Here is a 26835-nt window from a genome sequence, read left to right as displayed (position 1 = left end):
CCGCAGCTCCCCCCTTGATGCACGACCACCCCCCCTTTTTTTGCGAGAAACGGATACCCGCCCAGCCTTCACACGTATTGAGTGCCATGAACCCGCCATAGTGGAGGAGTTGATTCGAGCCAGGTTCTTCTTGTGGGTCTGAGACGGCAAGAATCAACCATTGGGTCTTCACAATGATCGACCCGTTGAGTCTTGACCAGTAACACGTAGCCTGACGGATGTCTCCTCTGGTGTATCTGGCGGTTAGCCTCAAAGAAGCGGTATGCTCGTTCATGCTGTTGCTTTTGCGCAGAAGCGGCCATGGACCGAAGGTCGAGCGAGCCGACATGTGTTTAACAGGGAGGAGCTTATCCTCCGCGGTCCAATACGCCGTGGTAGAGGCGGAATGCCTCTCCGTTCTTTCATCTTAGGCTTCCATTTCTACATTTCGCTGAAAAGCGGCGTCTTCAAAAGGGGGGGGCTCATAATGCCGTCCCCCAGCAGGGCGGGCTTGGAATAATGTTGATCGGAACCAAAGCACGTCTCGGTATTCTAACACGCTGTTGTTTAGAAATGTTCATGTTCACGTTGTGGTCCATGAGGACTCTAGCTCCGAAATTCGACTCGATAGTTAAGCAGCACAACATCGAGTCTATATGTCAGGGAACCCTCACTCATGCTTCGGGTTTGCTTCGCGAAGGGCGTCTTGGCTGGTCCGCAGAGGAACAACAGGAGACGGGACTGAGGCTCTTTAGTCTCCGTCATACACTTGGAAGTTCGGAGATTCGAGAACTCCGAAAGGATTTGTGTCTGTGGGGGTAGGGGAGGAAATTTGTATCATCGACGTTCGTATTTCCGTGCTTCATGAAGGATCGCCGATACCTAGTGGTACGAGAAAAAGTCCTGGCAACTCTGACCTCGCCCGCCAATGAAGCAGCTATCCGTGGGGTCTCACTGGACGATGTGATAACTTCCGCTCTTGAATTTCGCCACAGACAAGTCCGGAAGAAATGGTGCACCGGCTGACAGCAATTCAGCACCACGAGGGCCCCATTCCCTATGTACTACCATGCGATTTTGTCCAAGATTGGTCTATCCACAAGGACCTAAGCCGGTATGCACTATCTCTAAACTCTTGGTTTTCTTTCCAATCCGCTCTTTGGCATCTTCAGAGCCTTCGTTTCCGCTCCCGCTGAAAGCCGAGAGAGCATGTGGTTCCGGTGGAGCAATCTTGCCCTCAACAACCACTTCAGTCTTTGACGCTATCATGAGTGTACGACTCGACCAATAATTGGATAACAGTCAGCACCAGTCGCATATGGACATTCTCTCTGTTAGTAGAGTTCAATGAAAAGCGTCTTCAGCGTTCTGTCTTGACATTGCGCGGGGAAACCATCAGTATACGTTCGCCGAGCAAGGGCAACAATCAGGAGATCGGCATATGGCAATAACCGCAACGTAGACGTTGGTTCCGCACTTAACGACAACGTATTCTCATGTCACTTGGAAAGTACTCGACACGGCGGGATGGACTGATACTCGAAGAAGGCACCTTACCGGCCGTAGAGCAAATATACTCCCCCCCGTCGTCCATGTTAACACCACACAAATAGGACCGGTCAGTGGGCCAATCGGTATAGCGAAGGAGATATGCCTCGCTTTGCGTCAGCTCGACAAGACGAACCATAGGTCACGAAATGTGGCCCTACGGACGTTGGTTCGGCGTCGCTGGGCAAAACAGGAGAGGGAACAAGACACAAGTAATCGTTTCGATTTGGTTAGACCTCGAAAGTCTTGTCAATCCCTCGGCCCGCAAACGATAATGTTTGGGTGGTGTTGTTGCTGCTCCGCCAATCTGCGAGTCGTTGGTCATTTGCCTCAATGGTCGATCCCAGTCAGGGGCGTGTTTTCACTAGGATAACTGGAAGAAGTCACTTTATCGAAACGACTGTCTTTGGCCGACACATTATGTGCGTGTGCGTATGTTATCGCCTTTGCCCTTCGGAGGCAATCAATTCTGCTCACGTCGCTGTTCGCTTTTTGGATAGACGACGCGTTTAAAGAAGGCAGAGCTTTTAAACGTGAAAATATTAGTTAAGCGGCAGCAGTGAATAGCTGCGGTCTTCCACTGTGCGCCAGGTCAAGCTGGGTAGCCCTCCCTTCCCCAAGACTCGACAACTTTATGGGATATATCCTCCTCCATGACATGATCCTATGCTCCATGTTCATAATCAGGCAATCCCGGTTTCCGGGCTCGGCCATGACAGATGCGATGCGCCTCAAGAACCTCCGTGATCCAATCCGTGAAATGAGAACCATACGCCGCGTAAAATGAAAAAAAAAAATCAAGAATAAAACCTCCTTTTTCAGTGCCCACATCCTTCATAAACGTCATTCAACTATACAGTCCCAGCTCCTCCGACCTCGTCGTCATCGAGCGATGGATGCGCGGGCTCGCATACTCGGACAAGGGCGAGACCAAAAGACTGGGATCATAAACCGTAGCGCTCACCATGCTGGCGTGAGGGTCGTCCTGGAAGGTAGCCCATCCCATGGACTCCCTGCTGTCGTAACTGGGCTGGACCACGGGCGTTTGCGGTACGGCTTCCCCAGTCGCCATGGTGGTAGCATATGCCATGGACGTGGGCAGGCCTCCTGCCAGCGGAGATGTCAGTTGCCGCTCCCCTTGGTACCACCACTGGTTCTCAAACCCATTGTCCACCGTCATCATTGCCGCGGACAGCGCCTCCAGCTCTTGTCTCCGTCCTGAGTCATCCACATCCCTGGAGTCTGGTGCGGCGTCTGTTAGAGAGACGTCACGAAATTTCATCGACAGCTCGGAAGAATAGTCGTCGACTTCGGAACGGTCCGGCATGCCAAACTCGCCCGGCCATGCTGATGCGGACCAAGGCAGCTCGTCTTCTCCCAGCCTGAAGCGCGAGGGAACTTCAGGCAATGCCTTCCAATAATCAGGGGCATCGCTGGGGCGTGGTCTCTGACGCGGTAACGCTGAACTGCCCAGGGCATCGGGCTCGGCATCCCACGGACTGTCGTTCCAGGGCGGAGGAGCAGAGCTACCTCTCTCGTGCGATGAATCCGATCGGCTGTCCTGTCGAGGCTTCCTGCTGGGATCGTATTGTGGCGGCCCTGGTCGGGGCTGAGGTTGATAGTCCTCCTGGATGGGTAGTGGTGAAAAGCGTGTCGGTTGACGTGTTGTGTAAGTGGGTTCTGCCAGATAGTTTGTATTGGGCGGCGGAACTTGTCTCGGAAACTGCTGAGCTCGATTGCGGAAGCCGCGAGAGGTGTAGGTAACGGAGTGCTGGTTGGGAGCATGCCTAGGTGAAAAGGAGACCCCAAACTCGAAGTGCACGAAGATTTGAGGCCGTCGGCTCGAACTCGACGCCATATCGTGATGTAAGTGAGGTGAGATTGGCTCTGTCCTCCAGAGAGCGCTCATAGCCAGAGGAGTAGACGGGGGGGGGGGGGACATCCGCGGGTTGATATCTGGAAAGGGGGAAGAGGGGGGGAGGAGGTGGGCGAGGCGCAGGTGTGGTAGACTCGGCGGCCTGAGCTAGCGAAAGGATAAGGACAAAGCGGAGATGCAGTCGGATGAATGGGAATGCCAGCAGGTATGATGCGTATGTACGGGGTCGAGCTTAGGCTTGGACGCTAGTGTCATATGTATGCGTGATGTACATGCAACGACGGGCAACCAAGTGAGACGGCTAGCGTAGGTTGTCAGTGGATGTGCCTGGCGATGAGGATAGGTGAGATGAGAGAGTGGGCGCCGAGGTTTATCGCTCCAATGTAAGTGAAGTAGGCTGTTTTCCTCCTGGGGGCTGCAGTCGGACGAGCCAGATTGGGATGGGGCGGGTCAGTTGATGATATGAGTGTGTCGAGAATTCGTATGGACGAGAAGCAGCGGCGGCGGCGGCGAGAGGAACGCGAAGGAGGAAGGGGAGAGGTTTGTGGCGGAATAAGTCAAGACACCGCCCCGGCAAAGAGTCTCGGGAGGAAGGACGATCCAAGCAAGCAGGGCCGGCGCAGGGTGTCCGAGGGACGTGGGAACAAGGACGCTAGAAGGGGCCCGGGGGAGCAAGGATTGGACGGGCCAGGGACCTGATGACAGTTGGTGGGCGAAGCGGGAGTCGGCATGGAAGATGAGAGAGGAGGTGTGAGGCGAGGCCGAGGAGGAGGAGGAGGAGGAGGAGTGTGGAGGGCGGCCGAGGCAGCAGAATTAAGAGCAAAAAGAAATAAAATAAAAATAAAAATTAAATGAAGACGCCACCCCCTCCGTGTGAGTGACCCGTACGCTGAGGTAATGAAATATGCAAAGGAAAGCAATGGCGAGTCTCAAGGGTGTTCGGGTGGTTAGTTTGATGCACAGCACGTCCCGAACGCCGGGACCCGTCCACCAAGGCTTTGGATGCTGTCGACTGTCGATCTGGCTAGAGCAGAGCAAGGACCGCAGTGCAATGCAGCAGAGAAGTACAGCCCCTCGGCGCCTCGCTTGTCAGGCGATGGTGTAAGCCTGCATCAGTTGGCGCGAAGGACGTCGAGGTCGAAGACAGGGAACGTATAGCAGGCCACGACGGCGAGTTAACCAGCTGTGACTGTGTCTAGCTGTGACTGTGTCTGGCTGTGTTGTGTTATGCCGTCGTCCTGTTGGCGTTTGGTTGGTTTGTCAAGGGAAAGAAAGCCAAGCAAGGTGGGATATAGATAGGTGAAGGGATGGATGGGCGGAAATGACACCGCTCAGGCTTCCCCCGAATGTGTGGGCTTGTAAGATTGGGTGAAGTAAGTCAGCGGGCAGCCGCAATAACTTGGAGAGAGAGAGAGAGACGAGGGAACAAATGGCGGAATGGCGAGGGAAGCTTGACCCAGATTGGGATGGAATGGATGGAGGTTTTGGAAGGATGAGAAACCCTGGACGACGAAGACGACGACGAGGGAGTCGAGGGTACGTACTTTTTCCGCCGTTTCCCTCGGTACCCACCTTACGTACCTACCTTAGCTATCCCTTCCTAATCGTATCAAGGTACGTACTTACCTGATGTACGTACCTAGACACCCTAGAGGTAGAGAGAGAGACACACTATTTTCTAAACCCAGGCTTTCAATATTCGGGACCGTGTATAAACGTCCGTCGTTCATCGTCCATTCCATGCTCAGCTGCTTGCTAGGCTGGTGGACTTCCGTTGCGGCATTGTCAGCGCTGACCCGACGCCGCCGTCGCCGCCGCCCAGAGTGCCGTTACCACTACAATCTTTATTTGCATGGATTCCCCTCGGGAACATTGAGTGGGGCAGAGATGAGAGAGCAGGGTCGAAGACAGGGTTGGGTACCATATAGTTGTGTTTGGTCCATACCCACGAGTGAGTATGTCAACCGCCTCAGACATGCCCTACTACCATGTATAATGTCCTGTACCGTACTCTCTGCTGTCGATCTTACCCGTCTCCTGTTGCTTCGGACCTGCTGCGACGATCCGGACGTTGCTCGGGGACGGATGAGGCAAACCCATCACCCATGGTTAATCCACCTACTTACATACCTAGTGTTACACAATGTGCAGATACTTGTAGCACATAGTAGTATGTGCTATTATAGATAATAGTACCGTATCTGTACTAGGTATAGGTCTGTACGAATAATCTTGGCCCGATGTGTCGGGCGTGCCGGTGGTGAGACCAGGTCCCATAAAGTCCGCGTCCGTCATGGTCGCGTTTTGTATGGGATACTTGTATGCGCACACGTCTCTGCAGAGTAGCCAAGTACACGCGCTATATTGCAAGTCCGCAGATCATATGTGCCAACTGCCAATCAACGGGGCCGCATACACATATCGAACCTCACGTCGCAGTTTATCAATCAGGCAGCCGTTTAAACTTTTGTGTGCACGATACCTGTGCCCGTCAACCCTGCGACTGTGCCGGTGCCTTCCACGAAGAGCCCTCATGTCAGATTGGGACTGGACTGGCACTGCACTGCACAGTACTGCACAGCTTCCCGTCGCATCAGCAATGGCTGACTAGGGTTTGCATGCTTGCTTGCTTGCTTGCTTGTTTGCTTGTTTGGTAGCTTGCTTGGACGAAAGCAATCACAGCCAGACGCCATGGAATTTTCGAACCAGGCTTCCATGAGTGGACCGGTCAGCACCCAAATAGGTACCATACATATCATAGTACGGATACCTACATACGAATACCCATACCCAACTAGAAGACCCCCCCCCTCCGCCTCGCCTCGCCTCGCCTCGCCTCAGAATATACACACCACTCATTAATCGCTCGACTGCCCCGCGGCAGCACACTGGTCGGGCATGTGGGAACGGGGGCTTGAGGCTTTGCCGGTGTCAGTGAACGCCATAAGGAAGGAGGATGCATGCAAATGGGCTTGTCAGCGGAGGAGGACAAGTGCCCAAATCCTCCACTCCCCCCCCGGTCATGACGGGCATCAGGGTCTCGGATATGAGCCCCTGGATGGAACTTCGGTTCAGTGCCGATGCCTGCCAATCTGTCGAGATGGATGGACCCTTGATCGAGCTTGGCTTGCCTCCTTCTAAAATACATCGTACCTACGCAGTAGATATCTATGTATCCTACACATACATACTTCGTACAAATATCCTTACCCCGTATGCTCTGTGAAATACGACACTCGCCACTCACTTCGGAAGATTGTAGCGGGACCCCCTCCCTCTTTCTCTGTTTTCTATTTTTATCACCGTGCCGATCCGGCACGCTCCTGTCGTGTCTCCACATAAAAAAGGAGGAAGGTGCTCCACCTTCCGCCGATCCGTTCGGCCGCCTCTCCGCTTCTACATCGTATATCCCGCGTCTACCATTCTCTATTGCAAACCTTCATCAAACTGCCGCCGACCTGGACATCAAGCGCGCGGGGCGGGAAGGAGGAAGGCGTCATGACCATCGCACTTGGATGCATGTGGTGTACTCACTCAAAAATTTACGATCCGAGCTCCATCGCCTCCACCGCACTTGGACAACTCCCTCGAGCCGTTCACGGTTCCGACAAGGCACGGCCTCTAATCTCGAGCCCATTTCTCTCTCTCTCTGTCTCTCTCTTTCTCCTTTTTTTTTTTTTCTTTCTTTTACTTTCACTTTCTTTTTGCTGCCGTGTTGCCGTGCGCTATGCCTCCTCCTCCGCCTCGTACGAGCCTCAAGTCTAGTTCGGATGACTATCGGCTGCCTTCGGGAGCCCTCCTCGTCCCAAAATCCGACCGGGCGTTTAGGCCACCAAGCCACCTCAGCCCTGCCCGGAGACAAAGACTACCGGTGTCATCAGTTCTGAGCAAGGGGAGAAAAGGAGAGAGAGAAAGAGAAAGGAAAAGAAGGAAAAAATCTCACGTTGTCAGAAACCTCGCGATAGCGTCTCCGAAAAAAAGAAAAGAAAAAAAAAGTCTGTCGTATTCTGTAAGATGCTGGTAACAACCCAGAATTTTCAATAGCGAATATAGAGAAAGCGGCCCAATCCAAACACCTCGACCCAATAAGTCTCTAGATGTTCCGGTTTAACCCGCCGCACAATACAGCCTTCATGCACTCTCACACGGCTTGGCTCCCCTTGCTCTCCTTCCACCCGGGCCCGTCCACCTCCGTTCCCTCGTCCCTGGCGAGGTACACCGTGTATCTCTCCGGCAGGTACCGCCGTGGGTGCCGCGCATTGAATATGACGACGTTGGCCAGCATCAGGCCCGCATCGAACACGTAAAAGAACCACTCGTACCGCTTCGCCGGCGGTACCTCGCCGGCGTCCGCGTCCGGGCCCCGACGCATCGCCGCGACGCCAAAGTACTCCACGATCCGGAACGCCGTCCGCGGGAAAAGGTGAGTCCATGGCCTCTCTTGCCTGCGAGTGCTTGCCTCTCGCGGGTGAACTGGTCAAGGAGGGCTACAGGGTCTACTCACGGTGCCGCATACACTAGGCAAACCGGCGCGATGAAGGTGTCCAGGTTATCGTAATTCCACGCACTGTATATGCGAACGGCGAAGCCCGCCGTAAAGAGCAGACAGCAGAACGGGAACAGGCCGGTGACCTTTGAAAGACTTGTAATGGCTGTTCATACGGCTCGTGTTAATGCAGGCGAGCCCGGTAGGGTGCCTCGACGAGGGAGCACTTTACTTACTAGCATTGCCAAAAGTGCAGCATAGCCGACCCGGCGAACGCTATGGCGAAGAAGAATGGCGCGCCCTTGTTGGGAGCGTAGAAGAAGTAGCTCCCATCAACTGCATTTTGTGTCGTTTAGAAGAGAACGGCGATACATGAAGAGGCCGGTTCTGTCGACTTACCGTAGCTGTCGTCCGCCATGCTGATCGCCGAAATTATCAATCTCTTCTGCCAGAGAAGCGTCGCTGTTCTCTCTTTGCGTCTCGGAAACAGTCCAATCGGACAGGTTGAAGACCGTGTAGAAGCAGTAGTAATAGTAAACGCATAGTCTCGAGAGCGAGTGCTCGTGAAGAAGTTCGCTCCGAAGAACACAACCACCAAGACCAGAGAGAATCAACCGTTATATACACCTCAAACCAGTTCAACCCCTCCCCCCATTTTCCCCTCTTTTCTCGCTCTTCCATTGAACGAATAGCATCGTCATCAGAGCCCGGGCTCTTCATTTTGCAAGACTGCACGATCTACCCCGAACCCGACGAATACGCCGCTTCAGCCTCACGAGGCGTCCTCCCCGTCGACCAATCGCATTGTTTGCTCGAATACGACTGGTTACTAGAAATGACCCGACTGGTGGAATGTTAGCTCGAGACATTTCGCCCTTCTTCGTCCCATAACAACAAAGTACGCGGCTCCCACGAATTGGTTCCTCACACACACCCCGAGAGATGCGTGTGGCAGCTAGCGCCCTCCCCATGGGTCATCAAAACAGAACACCGCGAATCGCTGACAGATATTGATCATCCCTTCAAATCGTGAATTGAATTCATCTCCGAATGGTACCTGATGAGACCAGTGTACTGACTAAATGTCTCGTAATGCCAAGGGTAGAAAAAGGTGTTAAAAAGCCCAATCCCACCGTTCCCGTAGTTGCACATCAAAAAAGACATTAAAACAAAACAGGGAAAGACTGACGTCTACTCGAATATTGCCGAGCACGAGTTTGTCGACTTTCCAGATACGGGATCCAGCGTCTCTCGTGATATCCAAGGCCCGCCTGTGCAGAGCCTCGCTTGATGAGAAAACAGAAGGTGCCCAAAACTATCCATCCTGGATGCAGTTTCTGGCAGTTAAAAGATACAGTGGTCATACATGAGCTCATTACGGACCGTTGCCTTGTTGGCTTCAGTCAACCTCCCAACCGCGGCCGATTCCGTCGGTGGCCGCATCATTATCCGTGTCATCGCCGCCGGTAACACTACTCGCGCGTGACGATTCGACCTGGCTGAGGTAGAAGTCGTCGTTCTCTCCCCAGCTGTCGTACTCGTCGTCAGAGTAATCCCATTGCACGGGAATCGTCTCTCCGCCTTCGCCAAAACCGAACATCATACCGCGCCATTGTCCAGCCGCGATCTTAGCAGCCACCTGCAGCATCAGGGTAATCAGATGGCTCGGCGGGCCTAGCAAAACCTCGCAAGTCTTGGACACGATGGCCATGGGAATCCTGCGGACAAGTTCCAGGCGGCTACGAAGAGGATGGTTCCTGGCTTGATTGTTTGTAGTAGCAAACAGATTGGCCGCTGTCGCAAGAGGTGAAAGAGCTCTATGGCCGACTGATATGCCGCTCGTTGTTGACCGATGGCGGATGTATGGGCGACGTACAACAGCCGACGTAGCAGCCTCATCCTCGGAGAGGGCGACCTTTTCGGGCTGCTCCACCGCCTCAAAGGATACGTCCGGCGCAGTAGCTGCGCTTTCCTGAGAGCTGTCATCGGTGAGAGACGAAGTAGCGTCCCATGTACGTCGAGTCTCTGGGGTAACGGTCAGATCCGACACATCGCGGTAGTGCCAAGGCTTCTTCGGAATCAATATGTTGTCGTGAGGATAAGGGAACCTCGTGGGGGAGACATCCGAAGCAGGAGATCGCGGAACTGGCGTAACCGGCGAGTGCCACGACCGGGAACTATGGAATGAATCTGTAGATCCTGTGGGGGATGCCGCATCATCTAGGATCGGGGTCGATCTCATGGCCGACTTGGATGGCGGCGAGGTCACGAGCGTCAGCTTAGGCATAAGAGCACGGCTGCCCCTGAACCCGCGGAGCTTCTTACGTCTGCCGCCCATGACTCCGCTGCCCTCTAAAACCTCCTCTTCGTCGGTTCCCGAGGTTGAGTCGCTGCTCGGCCCACCCTCGTTATTGTTACTGGCCTCAATTTGCGGTGCTTTGACAACAGGCGCATGCTCCTTGTCTTCCGGGGCAGGCGCCGCTGGTGTAGCAGTGGCCATCTTATGCTCGTAGCTGCGGATAACGTCGTAGATGTTGGTGGGCGTTGGCGTACTTGTTCCAGCTGACAAAGGCCCCTTGGGGCGCACTTCCACCGTGACAAGCTGCTCCTTGATTTCGCTCGGCGGAGGACAGGATTCCGCGAACGGCTCCTTGAATGTCAACGTTTCAGGACGAACATCTGCTTTGCTATCCTTGGAAGCGATCGCTAATGCTGGAACCTCGGGGCCCTTTCGATATGGTTTGGAGGGTTGACTGCCCTCTTGGCGAACAGACGTCTCTGCCGTGGACGCCGATAGGGAAGTTGACGGCGAGCTGGCTTCGGGGTTTAATACGGCGGCATCTGCGGTCGTGACGGTTTCGATATTGCTCAGGTCCTCCAGGCCGCGATGCGGTTCTTCGACGGCCAGAGGCTTCGTTGACTGACTCTGAACATCAGTATTCAAGTCTGCCGAGAACTCTTGATCCTCAATCTCCACCTCCTCGGCAATCGAGTCTTCGGTTGTTGAAAGATGATGGGCATTCACAATTGACGTCGTTTCTGTGTCGGCTACATTGCCATTCTCCACCGCCTCATCGCCATGAGCAGGAGTGTCTTCGACCGCCTGTTCTGGTACTATCTGCGATTTTGCGGTGGGAGCGGTTGTCTCGGTTGTCTCAGTCGTAGATATTTTGTCGTCTTCCCTTGACTCGACGGGCACTGGTACATTGGTGCTAGGCTCTCGCGAACAGGAGGTGAACTGCAGGTCAGTGCTGATAGCCGATAGGCGACGGCCACGGAGTGAGGCTGTCGAGGCTCTCCTGCCAGTGCTGGGAGTCAGAGCCTTCGGAGTCGGCGAAGCCTCAACCTCGTGGGCGGGCGTGGAAAGAACAGGCAAAGCTCCCTTCACGGGAGGCGTCCACGGTCGTTTCTTGACGGGTGTCTTTGGCTTGTCGGGAAGGACAATGGTGAAAGATCGTTTAAAGGGGCATTCCGTCTTCTCGAACTGGAGGATCTGGTCCCAGACCGCCTTCAATGCGACAGCGAGGTCCTGTTCATCGGCGGTGGTGACAGGGATCTCTATCCTCCAATAGCTGGGCCGACGTATCTGCAGCACAAATTTGCTCGAGTCTTCCGCCAGTGCCCAGCATTGACTCTTGGGCAACATTGGCTGGAGGGCTGAACCACAATTCAGAAAGGCGACGGAACCCGTACGGTAGATGCGGAAGGGGCCTAGGTAGGTACGCGTACACTGGTCAACAGCGTTCTTGCAGAAGAGGAAGGACTGGCACGACTCACCAATTGCAATTGTTCTTTCCAGCTGCGAGTAGGCGGGCAAGGAGCCAGGCTCGTCGGCGGATCCACGTCCTGGGCTCCGTGCTCGTCCTCTGGAGGCGGCAGTAAAGGCCACGATTTTGACATTGGGATGATTGTATAGTGTTTCGATGAGGCCGCCGGCCGAGGAGGAGGGGCGGGACACTTGTGTCGGTACCGGTGCAGTCGCGACGCGGCGAGGAGCGGGCTGGGCAGGGCGGAGAGGCTCCATGATTTCGACCCTCGGGAGGGATGAAAGAGGAATGGTATCGTCAGGTAAGGGCGGGAACTGTCGGGTTGTGATGGAGGATTACGAGTCGAATTTTGGGCATGTCGAGGCTGAGATGGAGTACATGGCAGGTTCGAGAAGAAGGAGAAGAGGGTGTCGACGTGTGTACGCGCGGGAAATGGTGCTGTCAAATTCCGCTGCGGTCGTCGGCGCGCCGGCCTTTGGTTCGGGGGGCAATGCAGATGCAGACGGGAGGAAGTAGAGACAAAGTTGTGCAGCCAGCCAGGGATGGTGAGTGGGATTGTGGACGGGAGGAATCCGACGGTTCCAGCAGCGCGGATGGATGATGGGCGTGGACGGTCGGGGGGAGGGCGGCGTAGTCGAGAAAGGAGCTGGTGGCGCCCCTTTTGAGCCGAGGGAATATCGGCGAGAAAAATGTCTTGTATCTCGTAGTTCGGTCTCAGTACCCTTTAGATGAATGAAGAAGAGAGACCAGAAGACGGTTGGTGTAACACACACGAACACACACACACATACACATACACACAGAAGACAAGAAGAAGAGGTCGAGTAATTAGGTACTGCTAAAGAGGCGAAACGAATAAGAAGAAGAAGAAGAAGAAGAGCAGGGGGGTAAAAAGATCTACGTTGTGTGCAAGAGACTTTGCTATTGGGTGTTTGGGGAAAGAAATAGAAAGAAAATGTAAGCAAGGTTAATAGTTTAATTACCTGCTACTACGTGTAGTCCCGGGGTTTGGTCGGATTTCCTCATGGTTCGACCAGGGGTCGAATATGTCACGGCTTCTTGGGGGACTCGTTCGAGGAAACGAAAGAAACACGCGCGGCCGGGGGTTTTTCTGACACGACCGGTTTGGGGTTCCAGTCCCCCCCCCCCTTCGCGCGTCGTCGCTTGATGGCGATAGACCCCGGTGCCCCTCATTCCCTCCCTCCCTTTCCCCCGTCGCCTCTCTCTCCCTTGATATGCTTGTCCTACCTACCTGTACATACATAACTAGGACTACTTCGCACTCATACTGTCTGTATATAAGTTGTATTGTGTATCTAGTGTCTACATGCCCACCAGTTGCCCAACGCCGACAGGCCACCGGCTCACTCGCTCACTCACACGGCACAGAGTCGGATGGAATCCGTTTCGGCCTGGCCGCCATACAGCCAATGCCCCTTGGCCTTTATCGTAGAGACTCTCCATTCCAGCACGGCGGGAACTCGAGACATACGATGCCGTGATCCGGACCCTGCGGCTTTCACATGCTGCTGCTTGCTCGCTTCTCAGCCATATTCTGATGCTATACACGACCGTCTCTCTCCGAAAACATGGCTTACTTACCCCTCGGCTTATGCACGGGGGGGCCATCAAGACGGTCGCTCCATATCGAGGATGGGCTAGGACAACTAGGGTCCCTCGAAGCGCGCTCCGGTCATGTGCTCGGCCCCGATTGTAGGTGTATTGGAGATTGCACGGCGTTCGCGCTGCGGTGCCATTAGCGCTGCAACGGCGGGCGTAGCCGATGCGTCCCAGCTGGATTGCATGCGCATACGGATACACTGTGAAACCCTTGACCTGCACTTGAGCCGCGAGGTTTCTGTCCATATGGTGATGACCATGGGGCAAGCAATGGCGACCGACACAGACACAGACGAGAGGAGATTGGGGGGGGCGTCCCCACATCACGATCCCACTTGGCACTTGCAGCATCTCAGTGGGAATTGCTCGATATCGTTCCCGCGATTTCACTTCGGCCTCGTGCAAAACCCGTGTTGCCTCGTCATTTGGTCCCTCACCGCATTCTCCAGCAGAAACTAGTTTCCGAGGCGGGAAGGATCCGAGAGCTCCGGTCCGGGTTCCCCATGACAACTTGGTGGGAGGCGACGGGCGCCTGACATGCGACCTGATGCAGAGGACAAAACATTGGAAGACGACTACGACGAGGGCGGGCACGAGGAGCTTCAGGAACGTGCTCCGAGCTCGAGCTCCAAAGCTACCATGAGCTCTCAGCAATGCATGCAGGGATTGCACCTCTTTCGACCAGTGAACGTGAACCCGCCCGTCCTGTCCTGGGATGCAAGCTTCGACGCATGAGCATTGCGACACTCAGCATGAACCGGCGCCATATGCCCAGACACGACCCTTATCCTTATCCACTCACATATACGGTGCCTACCTAGGTATGCATGCATGGATACATGGTGTCACTACCCTACCATACTCCTGCCACCGGCAGACATCCGGCACGGTATCATCGGCCTGCTTGACCGTAGGTAGCTTACCTACCCCACGGACGGCTAACCCTCGTGTCCTTTAACAGATGCGCTCTGCCTGTAGCTGCCGCTCGTCCAGTCCAATGCCAGTGCAGCTCACCAATGACAGTCGGTACGTTGTCGTCCTTGGCCAATGCATTTCCCAATGTTCCCAGTCTTGGATCTACCTAGTGTAGCTGGCAAACGCCCCACCCCCCCTCACCCTCACCTCCCCATGCGATAAGATAAGAAATGAGCCAACTGTTGAGGCCGCAGTACGTACCTCTCCTGCTTTTGGCCGCCGTTCCCGGAAGGTGTCGTCATCGTCTCTACCCGCCACGATCAGTCAGCCAGCCAGCCAGCCAGCCAGCTCAAGCTTCAGCACCAGGCTCAGCTCAGCCCTGTTCTGACGTGGATAGAGAGAGAGAGAGAGAGAGCTCGCGTGCCCCTCCATTCTTTGACCACTTCAATCCTCTCCTCCTTCTCTCACCCATCCAAACAAACTTCCCAATTTTCCACGCGCCATCGTCAGACACAATCCCAAATCAATAACCATGGCGACCGCGGATCAGCGCGGACCGCACGAGAAGCTCGACAAGCAACTCGACAAGCAACTTGACAAGCTCCCCTTCGACAAGAAGAAGCTGAAGCAGGAGTTTGACCTGTCCCACTTCGACCTGAACCAGATCTTACGCGGCATCCAGCTGACGCTGGTCGGCGGTCAGTTCAATCGAGCCGCACACTCGGATTCCTGACGAGTAAAAAACCAAGTACTGACTCCCGTCAAAGCCCACCGAGCTCTCCAGAACCCGGCCTTGTTCACATCGGACCACTACCGCCAGGCCGGCATCGCCGTGCTGAGTGGTCTCGCCATCCGCCTCGTCATCTCAATTCCCGTAAGCCCGATCCTCGACCCCAAGCACAAACAACGAGCAACGTAGCAACCAATGCGCTGCCTGCCGCACACCGCCCTAACATCGCTTTCCAGATCGTTGGCGTCAGGGTGCTTCTTTGGATTCTTTCGCTGTTTCTGAGCTTGGATCATGTTACCTGGGACGATCAGATCGTTGGGGGGCTTAACTTCATTGAGGAGTATGTCTTGCAAGTGCCATTCTTCCTAATGGCCCTGATGCGCTACGTCACGCCAACCCTGGACAATATGTGAGTACACCGGCTTCCGTGCGTGCACTCGACTCGTGCTGATCACAAGATAGGTTCATGGACTCGTTGAACTGGGTCGACAAGACGTATGTTCAGAAGCACAAGAACGAGGACCCCGATAAGCTACGAGATATGTACTACCCCAACCTGAGAATGTACAAGGTCAGCGACGGCAGCACCCACTCCACAAGCACCGCCGAGGCCATCAGCATGTTCTTGTACCGATTCGCTCGAAAAGGCGCCATCTCCCTCGCCGTTTTCGCTCTGTCCTACCTCCCCGTCGTCGGCCGGTTCGTGCTGCCTGCAGCCAGTTTCTATACATTCAACAATGCGGTCGGTCTCGGACCCGCTTCGCTCATCTTTGGAATGGGCATTTTCTTGCCCAAACGCTACATCGTCATCTTCCTGCAGAGCTACTTCGCCTCGAGGAGTCTGATGAGAGAGCTGCTGGAGCCCTACTTCGCCCGCGTACACTTCACCAAGGAGCAGAAGAAGAACTGGTTCCGCAACCGCGAGGGGCTCTTGTTCGGTTTCGCCATTGGCTTCTACACCCTGATCAAGATCCCTCTTGTTGGAGTCTTGATTTATGGCATTGCCGAGGCGTCCACGGCCTACCTGATCACCAAGATCACGGATCCTCCTCCGCCTCCCGCCGAGAAAGCTGCTTTTGCCGAGAGCCAACAGGAGTGGTCCAACAAGCATGAGTTCCTCAACCTGTCGCTCAGCGACCTTGATGCCATTCATCTCAAGTCTCGCCCATCGACTGCAACGGGAGACGCCCAAAAACACCAGTAAAAAGGCTGTGTGTGTGTGGCAAATATGGAGTGTGCTATTGGCTATTCCAGGTACCTACTTGGGCTTGCAACCAGCAATGATGTACAACGGCAGCGATCAAGCAGTGCCGAGGCTGGAAAAACATGGTATGCATGCTACTGCTAGATTAAAAACAGCAAACACGGCCCTGCAGGCGAAGATGAAAAGAGTGTCACATTCCGGAATTGTGTGACGTCGAGCCATCTCTTCATTGCCTATATCTATCTCCTGTGTCGCCTTCGCCCTCGTGACGTCTGCCGGTGTCTGCCGTTCCCGCGATACCCATATTCGAACTGCAACTGTTAGATAAGGAATGGTCCAGACGGGGAGAGGAAGGTTTTTAAGTTGGGAAACGACCTTGAGTGACGCCGGCTCGTTTTCTTTAGCTTTTGACTGCGTGCCCACCCACATCCGAAACGCAGACGCCGAGATAACATAACCAAAACCCGGACCTGCGAATTCCAATTACGTTTCGTGATAGGAGGTACATGCGGCATGAGATCACCATGTTGTCTTATCGATTGGGTTGCAGTCGGCGCCGCGGCGGCGGAGCCAATGCGGGGGTTGTCAAACGCAAGCCTCTTAGGGTAACGGGAGGGGGCAGCTCACTCTCTCACACTCTCTCACTCACTCCCTCTTATCAAGCTCCATCAGTGACCTCCGCACGCTGCTACCGGCACAACTTTGCCAGAAGCCACCCAGTTGATAGCCAAACCCTTGGAATTCGAGGCGTCTCATTTGCTGGCGAAAGCCAGTTCCGAGGAGGCCGGGGCGGGGTAGCTTTGGAGAAGGAGACCCAGGTTGGGTGCGTGTATATATCTAGGAAGGGCGGGCTGCTTGGGCGGGAGTAGCACTCCCAGGGACAAAAGAGAAGTTGTTCAACCTTGGCTTTTGGAAAACAAAATACATTTCAACGCAAATTTCTTCCGCATACTCTTTCCAAAATGGGCAAGACTAGTATCCGTGCCGTTAACAAGGTCAGCTTTGACAAGCCGGCTTCGGAACAGCCCGGCCTGCATGTAAGTTGCACGAGCTACAACACCGAGCGCGCGGATGAAAGTGCTCACGGAGGACGCAGAACAGATGGCATCCGGACAGTAAGGACAATGCATTCTCAAGCACACCGAGTCAAAACAGACCGACTGACTCTCTATCTTTCTTTCTCTCCAGTTCCATTTGCGGGCACCGTTAAGAATGGCGAGACGGTCAAGATTGAATGCGTAGACTGGTATTTCTCGGCTCTCTCCTTCGTCTACCCTCACACGTGATGACCATTCTCACAACTCCCGTTTCCCGTACCAGGACTGGCGGCCAGATTGGCAACAACGACTCGGCGGACGACATGCTCAACGTCGACCTCACCAAGATCCACTACCTCAGCGGGCCCTTCGAGGTCGAGGACGCTCAGCCGGGGGACCTGCTGCTCGTCGAGATCATGGACGTCCAGCCGTTCGAGGACCAGCCATGGGGGTTCACGGGCGTGTTTGACAAGAACAATGGCGGCGGCTTCTTGGACGAGATTTATCCCACCGCGTACGTCTTCTCCTTCTCGCCCTCTCGCCCTCTCCTGTCTCCCTTCTTTCCCCCTCACTTCCGATTCAGTGTCCCTCGCCGGGAAGGTGGATAGCGGGAGGGGAAGGCCATCACCGAAGAAAAGAAAAAAGAAAAAAGAGAAAGGGAAAAAAAAAAAGGCAGCTTGGCTAACCCGCCGCTCACGCCCGGCCCGGCACGCGCAGCGCCAAAGCCATCTGGGACTTCGAGGGCATCTATTGCACCTCGCGCCACATTCCGCACGTCAAGTTCGCCGGGCTCATTCACCCGGGCATCCTGGGCTGCGCGCCCTCGGCCGAGGTGCTCAACACGTGGAACACGCGTGAGGGGGAGCTCATTGCCGCCAACAAGCTCGAACGCGACGTCGCGAAGCCGCCCGAGCCCATCAACGTCCACGCCGGCGGCGCCGACGACGCTGTCAAGGAGAAGGTCGGCAAGCAAGGGGCCCGGACGATCCCCGGACGCCCCGAGCACGGCGGGAACTGCGAGTGAGTATAGGCAAGGACGGGATGATGCCCTTTTCCCTTCCCTTTCCTGTGTTTATCCGCTCGAGGCAGAAGCGAGACTGACGCTGTTGCGTTGCAGCATCAAGAACCTGAGCAGGGGCAGCAAGGTCTACCTCCCCGTCCACGTCCCCGGCGCCAAGTTTAGCGTCGGCGACCTGCACTTCTCCCGTAAGTCATCCCCATCCCCGCCATCAGTCGTCCCTGATCGTCCGTGCTGAACGACCATGTCCCGAAATAAGAGGGCGACGGAGAAATCTCCTTCTGCGGTGCCATCGAGATGGCGGGCGTCATCACCATCAACTTCAAGGTTGTCAAGAACGGCGTCGCCGACCTGGGCCTCAAGTCGCCCATCTACATCCCCGGCCCCGTCGAGCCGCAGTTCGGTCCCGGGCGGCACATCTACTTTGAGGGCTTCTCGGTCGACCAGCACGGGAAGCAGCATTACATGGACGTCACCGTGGCCTACAGGCAGACCAGTCTCCGTAAGTTCTACTTCTTGTTCCTAACCTCGCATGTCCCGTGCTCAACGACGTGAACAGGCGTCATTGAGTATCTCCGCCGCTTCGGCTACAGCGACTACCAGGCCTATCTACTCATGTCGTGCGCTCCGATCCAAGGCCACGTCGCCGGCATCGTCGACATCCCCAATGCGTGCACGACCATTGGCCTGCCGATGGACATTTTCGACTTTGACATCTCGCCTGGACTCGGCAAGGTTGAGAAGCGCGACATGGGCAGCTGCGCGTTCGCGACGGGGGTCACCGAGGGCAAGATTGAGAATGGCGGCGAGAACAGCGAGCACAGCTTCGGTGGCGGGATGACGTATAAGAGCTTGTAGACACCAAATGCTTAACAGATCCCTGAGTTCGCTTGCGCCTTCTCTGTGACACACGCACGCATACACACACACAGAGAGAGAGAAAGGGGGGGGGGGAGTTCGATCAGCGTAGTGTCGAGAATCCATCGTGTGTATCCATTGTCTGCTTACGAGAAATGCCCACGAGAGATTGTTTTAAGCCATGGACCATCATTTGTTTTCGTCCGTCGTTGCTTGCATAACCAGGCGACCTAAGTTCCACATCAAAACGGCCCCTGACCCTAACTGAGCCCAGCCATGCACCATGACTTTCCCAAAAGTCTCATCAAAAGTCTGGAATCTCAGTCATCGAGGTGTGCCCCGTCTCGCCCGTGTGGATGCTTGCCTCGGCGAGACCAGTACCCAGCCAATCGCAACCGGGAGCGTTGCACCTGCGAAGAGCATTGTCACCGAAGCTGGTCGCTGCGCCAGCTGCAGCACCAGCACCACGAGAAGGCTCGTCCTTGATCTCACTAAACCCAGAATGACCGCTCGCTTTGGCATGCTTGTTGGCCTCCTTCTGGCCGTTGCCGAGCCAATCGCAGCCGGGGACAGTGCAGCGCAGCAGGAAGTCGCTGGTATCGGTGAAGTAGTGCATTTCGTGCAGCTTGCGGATGAGAGCCCGCGTCCTGTCGAGGACCTCATCGTCCGAGGTACTCCAGTTGGTGCGGTCGAGTTCGGGGGGCAGATCAGAATGGGTGTAGGGCGGCTCCGAAGGGCTGCAGGCGATGCGGTCGTAGTGGATGCCCGAGTAGACGAGGATACAGCGCGAGTCTTTGTTCTCGCCGAAGCGGAGCGGATTCTGAGACTTGACGTCAAAGGCGACGATCTCGAGGTCGAAGAGGTCCGAGAAAATGCCCAACTCGATGGCACCACCCCAGCGCTCGGGATCCTGGATTGTGCGGATATACTTGTCCACGGGCATGTCGAGGACCGCCTCGGGGTAGTCGTCCGGGTGCTGACGGATGTAGTCTGCGACCATCTTGCGGAGCTCCTTGGCTTCGAGCTGCTTGCCGGGTATGGCACCGCCAAAGGCAGTGAAGAGGCAGCTGTTGTCGTCAGGCATGACGCGAAGAACTAATGCTTGTTAGGCGAAGACTCAAAAAGTGAAAGGCAGGGAGACTTGCGCAAAGTCGACTCGCGCTCCGGCCAGGGGATGCTGATCTCTGATGGGGTCGCATCGGCGTCTGAGTCGAGGCGAGCCCTGTTGGCTGTCGGACCGCCGGCTTCCGGGCCTCGCGTGGCGGCGGGAGGGGCAGCAGGTGGAGGAGTGAAGGCCCGGGAGTGCGCCGGCTCAATGCTGAAAGACTGTCCGTTGAGACCCAGATCTTTGGCGTTGGCGTCCTTGTGTTCGAGTGTCAGAGTTTGAAGTGGCCAGCCGTACTTGAGGCTAAAGTCGGCGATCCCCGTCTTGTCCCTGATCTCGTTGAAAAGGTCGCCAACGGTGGCGGTATCGTCGAGGGAAACGACGCCGGTTCCTCCCGGACCCTTGAATCTTGCCCGCATGGTGCTGGTATGTAGTTTATTGGAAAGGTCGAGATGAGAGCTTGAACGTGCAAAATGAGAGGTTCAAGGCTGAAGAGCAAATGATTACAAATCAAATAGCTTCGAGAAAGAGCCTTTATTCTGAAGACACAAGGGCGTGAACGGTCAAGATGAGCTCAGCCGGACACGGATCCGGAAAGGCAGCCCGGGGAGGGAATGGGGGGGGGACCGAGTGGCCGTGGCTGGAACGGCGGGGTAGTGCCGCGGGGGTTGGTTATCTTATCGCAAGGGAGCACCGGGGTCTTTGAGAGCCGTACGTAGGACGATATAGTTGAATGAGAGAGGCAGCTAGCCTCGAGCGTTGATAGTGAAACCAGGGCTTCGATACAAAGCGCCCGACTCTTATACGAGATGTGCAATGGCTGATGCGCAGCGACTAGAGTGTCGCGGAAAATTGAGACGTACCAGAAGCTTCCCCGCTTAGGAAGTGAGGTCCTGACAGTGGCTCGGATGTGGCCGCGTATGTGAAGTAATCAGTACCTTGAGAGAGGATGGAAGCAGTGTGTTGTCTGAGGGTGGAGCGGTGGAATAGTAGGCAATAATAGTGTAGCGAGTGTAGTGTAGGCATGGGCCTGCAGCTGGTTCAGATTATGCTTTCTCCCCGGTAGGGCAACAGTTCGTCCAACGTGACGATCAAGGAATGACGCCGGATCCGTGCTGGGATTGATTGCGGCTGCAGTGTCCTCATTCCTTGTTATCAGGTGGAGAAGTAGCCCAATAATTACCTAGGTATCCGTAGACGCTGCTTGTTCGAGCTGCTACGTCCTGTCCCGGAGCTCCAGGGTCAAGATGCCATCCTCTTTGTTCCATATCGATCTCGTTGCTTAGGTAATCTAGTGCTCGATGCCTTGGAGGTCTGGGCACAGGGGCGGCGAATGGGCATGCCCTGGAGGTTGAAATACATCGTGTAGAGGCCCTGAACAACGAAGCCTTGCAGAGCACACACAACAAGGTAGTGGGATGCCATCAACTGGCACCTTACCCCGGAAAGGCGTCGTACGAGATGTGTGGTCTTGGTCGATGAGGAAGGAACCGAACATGGAACGAAGGTCCAAATCCGGTGAAATCTTTATATGATATTCCAATTGAGAGTAACACCAAACAGAAAACGACGAAGAAGACTTTGAATTCCTCCTTTCGTCTTCTTTTTCTATCAAAAGCAACCTGGGTACGGGTACATAGGGACCTACCTTTACCTAGGTACGACGAAGAAGCGCGCGGCCAATCAAGGCCTACTTTGGCGCAGACATTGTCTCTCGACCAATCGGCCACCCCCGTGGTGGGTAGTTAGCCGAGGTGGGCCCGAACAGGAGCACCACCAGCCCCCGGGCTCCTTGCTTGCTAACTAACGTCCCTCGAAGCACAGCACAGCACAGCACCACTTGTACCTGTCGCACCCCGGCCACCTCCCGTCTCACACTGCCTTCGTAAACCTGCAATTCCTCAGCTCCAAAAGGACCTTGGTCTCGAATTTTTGTCCTTTGCGATACAAGCTCTTGCCTTCGTTTTTCACCCGGGCTTGTAGTGACAAAGGACCCAGTGCCTCTAAAGACCCCCTGCGACCCCAATTGTCCCTCTAAAGCTCGAGCCCGAGCCTGAGCCCGTCCGCCACCTGTGGGTGGTGTAGTTCTCCCACCATGGCGACGCGCAGCGACGCGCCCGAAGTGCGCGAGTCCATCGAGGCCAAAGTCACCAATGATGTCGACATGACTGACGCCCCGGATTCCAACCCCACCGATACGAACCGAACTGAACCGACCGTCACTGCGAAAATGGATGGCGGTCCTGACAAAATGGATGTTGATGATGCCGCCGCCGCCCTCGACGCAGATGCCGATGCCGACGGTGAAGCAGATGTCGATGCAGACGCCGATGGGGATGCGGATGCAGACGGAGACGCATACGCAGACGCAGACGCAGACGCCGATGGAGACCCCGATGACGGCGCCGTGTCACCCGTGGAATCCGAGCCTGGCGACCTCCTGGATGTCATCCAGACTCTCAACACAACCCTCAGCAACTGCAAGGACGAAGAGTATGTCTTGAACAGCCGCAGTGTCTTGCGCGTCGCCTTGCTGATAGTAGTTGTTGCAGTGGAGAATGGTTGGCGGCTAGTTTCCAGCGCATTCCGAACAAGCGCCAGTTGCCCGACTATTTCGAGATCATCGAGAACCCCATCGCATTTAGCACGATCCGCGTACGTAATACCCGTCCGAGGAGTGACGAGACCAGGCCCAGCCGGCTAATCATCTCGTGCAGCACAAAATCCAGAAAAAACAGTATACAGCCTTCTCCGAGTTCGTTCACGATGTCGCCCAGATTTGCCACAACGCTCAAGTATACAACCGCTCCTCTTCGGCCATTTTCAAGAGCGCCACTGTGATTCGAGATCTGCTCAAGCGGGAGCTTCAGACACTTGTCGCAAAGGGCACCGTTAAACCGGAGGAGGCTGAGCTGCCAGACCTTGGCGAGCTTCCACCTGCCGAAGATTCTTCTCCGGAGGCCGAATCCGAAGATGAAGAGGAGGAGGACGAAGATGAGGAGGAACAAGACGACGACGACGACGACTCTGACGACGACGGAAAGCGACGTCGGAGTAGGAGGCGCGGCCAGACTTCACTCACCAAGCGGCGGCTCGAAGAAGCCAGAGAGGAGGACGAGCATAAGAAGCGCGGCCGTCCCCCCAAGGTCTTGACCCCCCTGGAGGCTCGTATTCACAATGTCATCAAGGGTCTGCGCAAGGTTCAGTCGGGCGACGGCGACTTGCTCATTGGTCCCTTTGAGAAGTTGCCCGACAAGGCTGCGAACCCGGACTACTACCAGGTCATTCTCAACCCGATTGCGCTGGACAACATCAAGAGAAAGGCCAAGAGGAAGAAGTATGCGACTGTGGATGACGTGCTCAAGGACGTCGACCTCATGTTCAACAACGCCAAGGAATACAATGAGGAGGGCAGCGACATCTACGAAGCCGCCGTCGAGTTGCAAAAGCAGGCGCGTGAGCTAGCTAGACAAGAGAAGGCAAGACCGGACGACGAATTCCGTGACGAGGACGGAAAGCTGCCCTTGTTAGAGATTCAGCACAACGGCCAGCTATGGCGAGTGGGTGAGTTTTTTTTTAGTCTTCTTCAGTTTCTTTCTTTGATCCGCCTGCGCGTGGCCACGGACGGTCAAGATGGCAAGCAACAAGTAAGCGTGGCTGACAAGGTTTCCCGTAGGCGACTGGGTGCATATCCGCAACGTCAACGACATGGCCAAGCCCATCGTCGCGCAGATCTTCCGCACCTGGCAGGACCGCGCGGGGCAGCGGTGGATCAACGCTTGCTGGTATTATCGACCGGAGCAGACGGTGCACAGGTACGAGAAGCACTTCTTCGAGAACGAAGTGGCCAAGACGGGCCAGTACCGCGACCACCAGATCGAGGAGGTGCTCGACCGTTGCTTCGTCATGTTTGTGACGCGCTTCAACAAGGGCCGGCCGCGCGGGCTGCCGGCGGACAAGGAGGTGTACGTGTGCGAGTCTCGGTACAACGAGGCGACGTGCCGGTTCAACAAGATCAAGACGTGGACCAGCTGCGTGCCGGACGAGGTGCGCGAGAGAGACTACCAGATGGACCTGTTTGACCAGCCGCGGCGGCTCAAGAAGGTGCCCAGCCCGATCAAACACCTGCTGCAGGCAGACGCCAAGGAAACGGACGAGCTGCCCAAACCGACATGGGGTGCCGCAAACGCACCGCCTATTATCGGTGCCGTGCATCGGCGGCCTCGAGAAGCAAACGTAAGTCGTGATGTCGATTTGGCTTGCCCGATCCTGCTCTCTACACGAACTTTGACAGACAGTGTGTGGGTTGCTGCTGTTGTTGTTGTTGTTGACAGGCCTGCCCAGTGGCCCTCTCACCCTTCTCTCATCCCTTCGCATATGATGCACACACAGCCTTGCCGTGCCGCCTGAGTGCAGGTGGTGGACGGACAACCGTCCTCGGTCAAATGGCACACACTCACACACTCACTCACACACACCACCCTCAATCTCTTCCTTCCGCTATCCAGTACAGGTAGATAAAGGGAGCGGCGGGGGCAGGGAATAACAGCACCCTGCACTGCAACCCGTCCTACTACGGGCCAAGCCTCGACCAATTTTTCCTGCTTCTGTCATTCTCACTCTCACTTCACCCTCGCTTCACCCTTCCCTTGGTTCACGCTCATTTGGTTTATCTATCTGGGGCAGGAAGGGATTCCCCGTTTGTTTTTATCCATCTTGTTTGTTTGTTTGCTTGCTTGCTCTCAGGCCCTCGCAATGCCCTGCTCTCTTTGCCTGGTGTCGTTTTCACGTAACTGACAAGACACGTTTGCCGGTACAGGAATCGCCGCCTCCTGAAGCAACGCCGTCGCCGCCGCCGCCGCCGCCGCCTCTGGCACAAGACGCGGCGCGGCGTCCTTCGGTCCTTCAAGCGATGCGGCAGACGCCAAGCGACATGTCGATGGGAAATCCTCCTACGTCTTACGGGCACGGAATGGGAGGAGGGGGCCCGTCGCCATCGCCAGCCATTTACGCACAGCAGCAGTACACGCCTCAGCATGCGTCGGCTTCACCAGTAACAGTGGCCCATCAAACGCCGGTGCCTCTCCCCCAACTACCTCACCAGGCGTCTCACTCTCCGCAGCAGCCAATCCGTCCCATATTCCAGCAGCAGCAGCAGCAGCAGCAGCAGCAGGGGTTCGCTCCAAGTCCCTTTCAACAGCACCAGCAGCACCCACACCCGCATCCACAGCACCACCCCCACCCGCAACAACAGCACCAGCACCAGCACCAGCACCAGCACCAGCACCACCAGCCTCCCACGGCGGCTCCGACGCCCCAGTTTCAGCAGTACCAGCAGCACACGCACCAGTATCAGCAGCAGCAGCAGCACCACCACCATCAGGCCCAAGCGCCCGTCCCGCAGCACCAACACCACCACCAACCAGTCCACCACCAGCCCCAGCAGCAGCAGCCACACCACCAGATGCATCCACAAATGATGCCAGCAAACCCTTTGGGCCCGACCTACAACCACCACCCGATGCAGCCTCACGCGTCACCCGCAGCGCGTACCCCCATGGCCGCGACGCCCAACGCCATGCAGCAGAACAACGGCTACAACCCGCCACGGCCGCCCGAGGTTTTTACGCTGCCCGACGCCGTCAACGACCAGATCCCCGAGGCGGTGCGCAGCCGGTACAACACGGACGAGAGCGGCAGAATCATTTTCTTCACCACACCGCCCGTCGCCCGTCCCCAACATGGCCTCGCTCCGGAAAATGCCCATTCGGGCCACAGCCTTGCCTACCTCGCCAAGAGCAACCCGGCGTGGCTATCGGACCGGACCGCCCGCGCCAAGTCCTTTTCCGTCGCCAAGCAGAAGGAACTGAAGACCAAGATGGCCATTGACGACATGACCAAGGACGAGACCCGCGATGAGCTGCGCGAATGGGCCAGCGACTCGTGGGCTCTGTACTGGAAGAGCCACGCCCACGAGACCAACAGCATGCGCGACGACGGCGACGTGGACGAGTACGAGCGCCTCATGGCCGAGCAGCGCCGTACTCGAGTCAAGTCCAGGAGGGCACGTGCCGAGGAGGCCGAGCGGGCTGAAGAGGCAAGGAAGGCCAACTACCTCGACAACATTTACCACGCCCACTCGAGCCTGCGGTCGTCCAAGCCTCGCGTTGCATGATCAACCGACACGGCCTATGTATGAACCGATGCTCCATTACAGCGCCAAACATCGTTCTGCACAGTGTGTGTGGGGGGGATTCTGGCGGATTGGAGGTGTTGTGATACCTTCCTTTTTCTGTTTGTTTTTCTTTTTTTTTCGTTCTTATTCCACTGCCGGCTTGGGAGTTTACGGAAACAAAGGGCTGCTCAGTGTACCAACAACCAACTCTACCTTGTATGTTCCAAGGATTTCATGATTCACTGTACATCAATAATACACTTAGAAATTGGACGGGCAGTCAACTCAGCATTGGCCGTTTCTTTGCAAAAAGGCCTTTGTTCGTTGTGTTTTTTTCGTGCTTTTTTCGTGTCCCCCCCCCTTCCGCGGGGAGGTGGCAACGAGCTTCTTTGTCTCGGTAGGAAAGAAAGCGGCGACTGAGTTTTGTACAAAAGTGGCGGTGGCTCGATATCAAGAGTTGGAGGTCCTTGCTATTACACAGGATGAACGACTGGATGTGCACCGACCTCTTACGTAA

The 26835-nt window shown here is 55.8% G+C and overlaps 9 protein-coding genes across 9 annotated transcripts; 4 read left to right on the top strand and 5 right to left on the bottom strand.

Annotated features, from left to right (window-relative positions):
- Window positions 1-1949: 1949 nt before the first annotated feature.
- LY79DRAFT_560538 (uncharacterized protein) lies at window positions 1950-3452 on the bottom strand. Its single transcript, XM_060558331.1, has one exon. The coding sequence runs from the start codon at window positions 3434-3436 to the stop codon at window positions 2375-2377; it is 1062 nt and encodes a 353-aa protein (XP_060411840.1). The 5' UTR covers window positions 3437-3452; the 3' UTR covers window positions 1950-2374.
- A 2965-nt stretch (window positions 3453-6417) lies between these two features.
- LY79DRAFT_294758 (uncharacterized protein) lies at window positions 6418-7365 on the top strand. The gene has a single exon (XM_060552232.1). It carries the CDS (start codon window positions 6574-6576, stop codon window positions 7288-7290), a length of 717 nt encoding a protein of 238 aa, XP_060411839.1. The 5' UTR covers window positions 6418-6573; the 3' UTR covers window positions 7291-7365.
- Window positions 7366-7544: 179 nt separating this feature from the next.
- Window positions 7545-8307, bottom strand: LY79DRAFT_671536 (uncharacterized protein; the record flags this gene model as incomplete). Its single annotated transcript, XM_060563924.1, has 4 exons — window positions 7545-7848; window positions 7908-8045; window positions 8126-8225; window positions 8289-8307. 4 exons carry the CDS (start codon window positions 8305-8307, stop codon window positions 7545-7547), a joined length of 561 nt encoding a protein of 186 aa, XP_060411838.1.
- A 981-nt stretch (window positions 8308-9288) lies between these two features.
- Window positions 9289-11913, bottom strand: LY79DRAFT_520106 (inheritance of peroxisomes protein 1-domain-containing protein; the record flags this gene model as incomplete). Its single annotated transcript, XM_060555205.1, has 2 exons — window positions 9289-11600; window positions 11667-11913. The coding sequence occupies 2 exons, from the start codon at window positions 11911-11913 to the stop codon at window positions 9289-9291; spliced, it is 2559 nt and encodes an 852-aa protein (XP_060411837.1).
- Window positions 11914-12916: 1003 nt separating this feature from the next.
- Window positions 12917-13720, bottom strand: LY79DRAFT_294750 (uncharacterized protein). The gene has a single exon (XM_060552231.1). It carries the CDS (start codon window positions 13625-13627, stop codon window positions 12980-12982), a length of 648 nt encoding a protein of 215 aa, XP_060411836.1. The 5' UTR covers window positions 13628-13720; the 3' UTR covers window positions 12917-12979.
- Window positions 13721-14514: 794 nt separating this feature from the next.
- LY79DRAFT_294686 (transmembrane protein UsgS) lies at window positions 14515-16378 on the top strand. Its single transcript, XM_060552230.1, has 4 exons — window positions 14515-14889; window positions 14959-15065; window positions 15158-15330; window positions 15384-16378. Exons 1-4 carry the CDS (start codon window positions 14724-14726, stop codon window positions 16123-16125), a joined length of 1188 nt encoding a protein of 395 aa, XP_060411835.1. The 5' UTR covers window positions 14515-14723; the 3' UTR covers window positions 16126-16378.
- Window positions 16379-16821: 443 nt separating this feature from the next.
- On the top strand, window positions 16822-19180 carry LY79DRAFT_294681 (acetamidase/Formamidase). The gene is made up of 8 exons (XM_060552229.1): window positions 16822-17162; window positions 17222-17240; window positions 17314-17371; window positions 17446-17676; window positions 17880-18182; window positions 18280-18368; window positions 18440-18682; window positions 18740-19180. The coding sequence occupies exons 1-8, from the start codon at window positions 17088-17090 to the stop codon at window positions 19036-19038; spliced, it is 1317 nt and encodes a 438-aa protein (XP_060411834.1). The 5' UTR covers window positions 16822-17087; the 3' UTR covers window positions 19039-19180.
- Window positions 19181-19342: 162 nt separating this feature from the next.
- Window positions 19343-20562, bottom strand: LY79DRAFT_519986 (OTU-like cysteine protease; the record flags this gene model as incomplete). The annotated part of the gene is made up of 2 exons (XM_060555192.1): window positions 19343-20105; window positions 20180-20562. The coding sequence occupies 2 exons, from the start codon at window positions 20560-20562 to the stop codon at window positions 19343-19345; spliced, it is 1146 nt and encodes a 381-aa protein (XP_060411833.1).
- Window positions 20563-22007: 1445 nt separating this feature from the next.
- LY79DRAFT_636290 (uncharacterized protein) lies at window positions 22008-26800 on the top strand. The gene is made up of 6 exons (XM_060562268.1): window positions 22008-22636; window positions 22696-22798; window positions 22861-23707; window positions 23820-24379; window positions 24963-25329; window positions 25570-26800. Exons 1-6 carry the CDS (start codon window positions 22239-22241, stop codon window positions 26316-26318), a joined length of 3024 nt encoding a protein of 1007 aa, XP_060411832.1. The 5' UTR covers window positions 22008-22238; the 3' UTR covers window positions 26319-26800.
- Window positions 26801-26835: the final 35 nt, after the last annotated feature.

Source organism: Colletotrichum navitas (genome assembly GCF_030913465.1).
Source record: "Colletotrichum navitas strain CBS 125086 chromosome Unknown LY79scaffold_51, whole genome shotgun sequence".
In the NCBI taxonomy this organism is placed as follows: Eukaryota; Fungi; Ascomycota; class Sordariomycetes; order Glomerellales; family Glomerellaceae; genus Colletotrichum; species Colletotrichum navitas.
The sequence above is the reverse complement of the archived record's forward strand: the minus strand, read 5'-3'. Positions and strand labels throughout refer to the sequence as shown.

Excerpts from the sequence above, each read along its gene's own strand:
- LY79DRAFT_560538 (XM_060558331.1), bottom strand. The coding sequence starts at position 3,436 with ATGAGCGCTCTCTGGAGGACAGAGCCAATCTCACCTCACTTACATCAC.
- LY79DRAFT_294758 (XM_060552232.1), top strand. The coding sequence starts at position 6,574 with ATGTATCCTACACATACATACTTCGTACAAATATCCTTACCCCGTATG.
- LY79DRAFT_294750 (XM_060552231.1), bottom strand. The coding sequence starts at position 13,627 with ATGCTGCAAGTGCCAAGTGGGATCGTGATGTGGGGACGCCCCCCCCAA.
- LY79DRAFT_294686 (XM_060552230.1), top strand. The coding sequence starts at position 14,724 with ATGGCGACCGCGGATCAGCGCGGACCGCACGAGAAGCTCGACAAGCAA. Across the intron at positions 14,890-14,958 it reads CCAGCTGACGCTGGTCGGCG|CCCACCGAGCTCTCCAGAAC; the intron begins GTCAGTTCAATC and ends CTCCCGTCAAAG. Across the intron at positions 15,066-15,157 it reads GCCTCGTCATCTCAATTCCC|ATCGTTGGCGTCAGGGTGCT; the intron begins GTAAGCCCGATC and ends ATCGCTTTCCAG.
- LY79DRAFT_294681 (XM_060552229.1), top strand. The coding sequence starts at position 17,088 with ATGGGCAAGACTAGTATCCGTGCCGTTAACAAGGTCAGCTTTGACAAG. Across the intron at positions 17,372-17,445 it reads AAGATTGAATGCGTAGACTG|GACTGGCGGCCAGATTGGCA; the intron begins GTATTTCTCGGC and ends TTCCCGTACCAG. Across the intron at positions 18,369-18,439 it reads CGGCGACCTGCACTTCTCCC|AGGGCGACGGAGAAATCTCC; the intron begins GTAAGTCATCCC and ends TCCCGAAATAAG.
- LY79DRAFT_636290 (XM_060562268.1), top strand. The coding sequence starts at position 22,239 with ATGGCGACGCGCAGCGACGCGCCCGAAGTGCGCGAGTCCATCGAGGCC. Across the intron at positions 22,799-22,860 it reads TCGCATTTAGCACGATCCGC|CACAAAATCCAGAAAAAACA; the intron begins GTACGTAATACC and ends CATCTCGTGCAG. Across the intron at positions 25,330-25,569 it reads GCAGCAGGGGTTCGCTCCAA|TCCACCACCAGCCCCAGCAG; the intron begins GTCCCTTTCAAC and ends ACCACCAACCAG.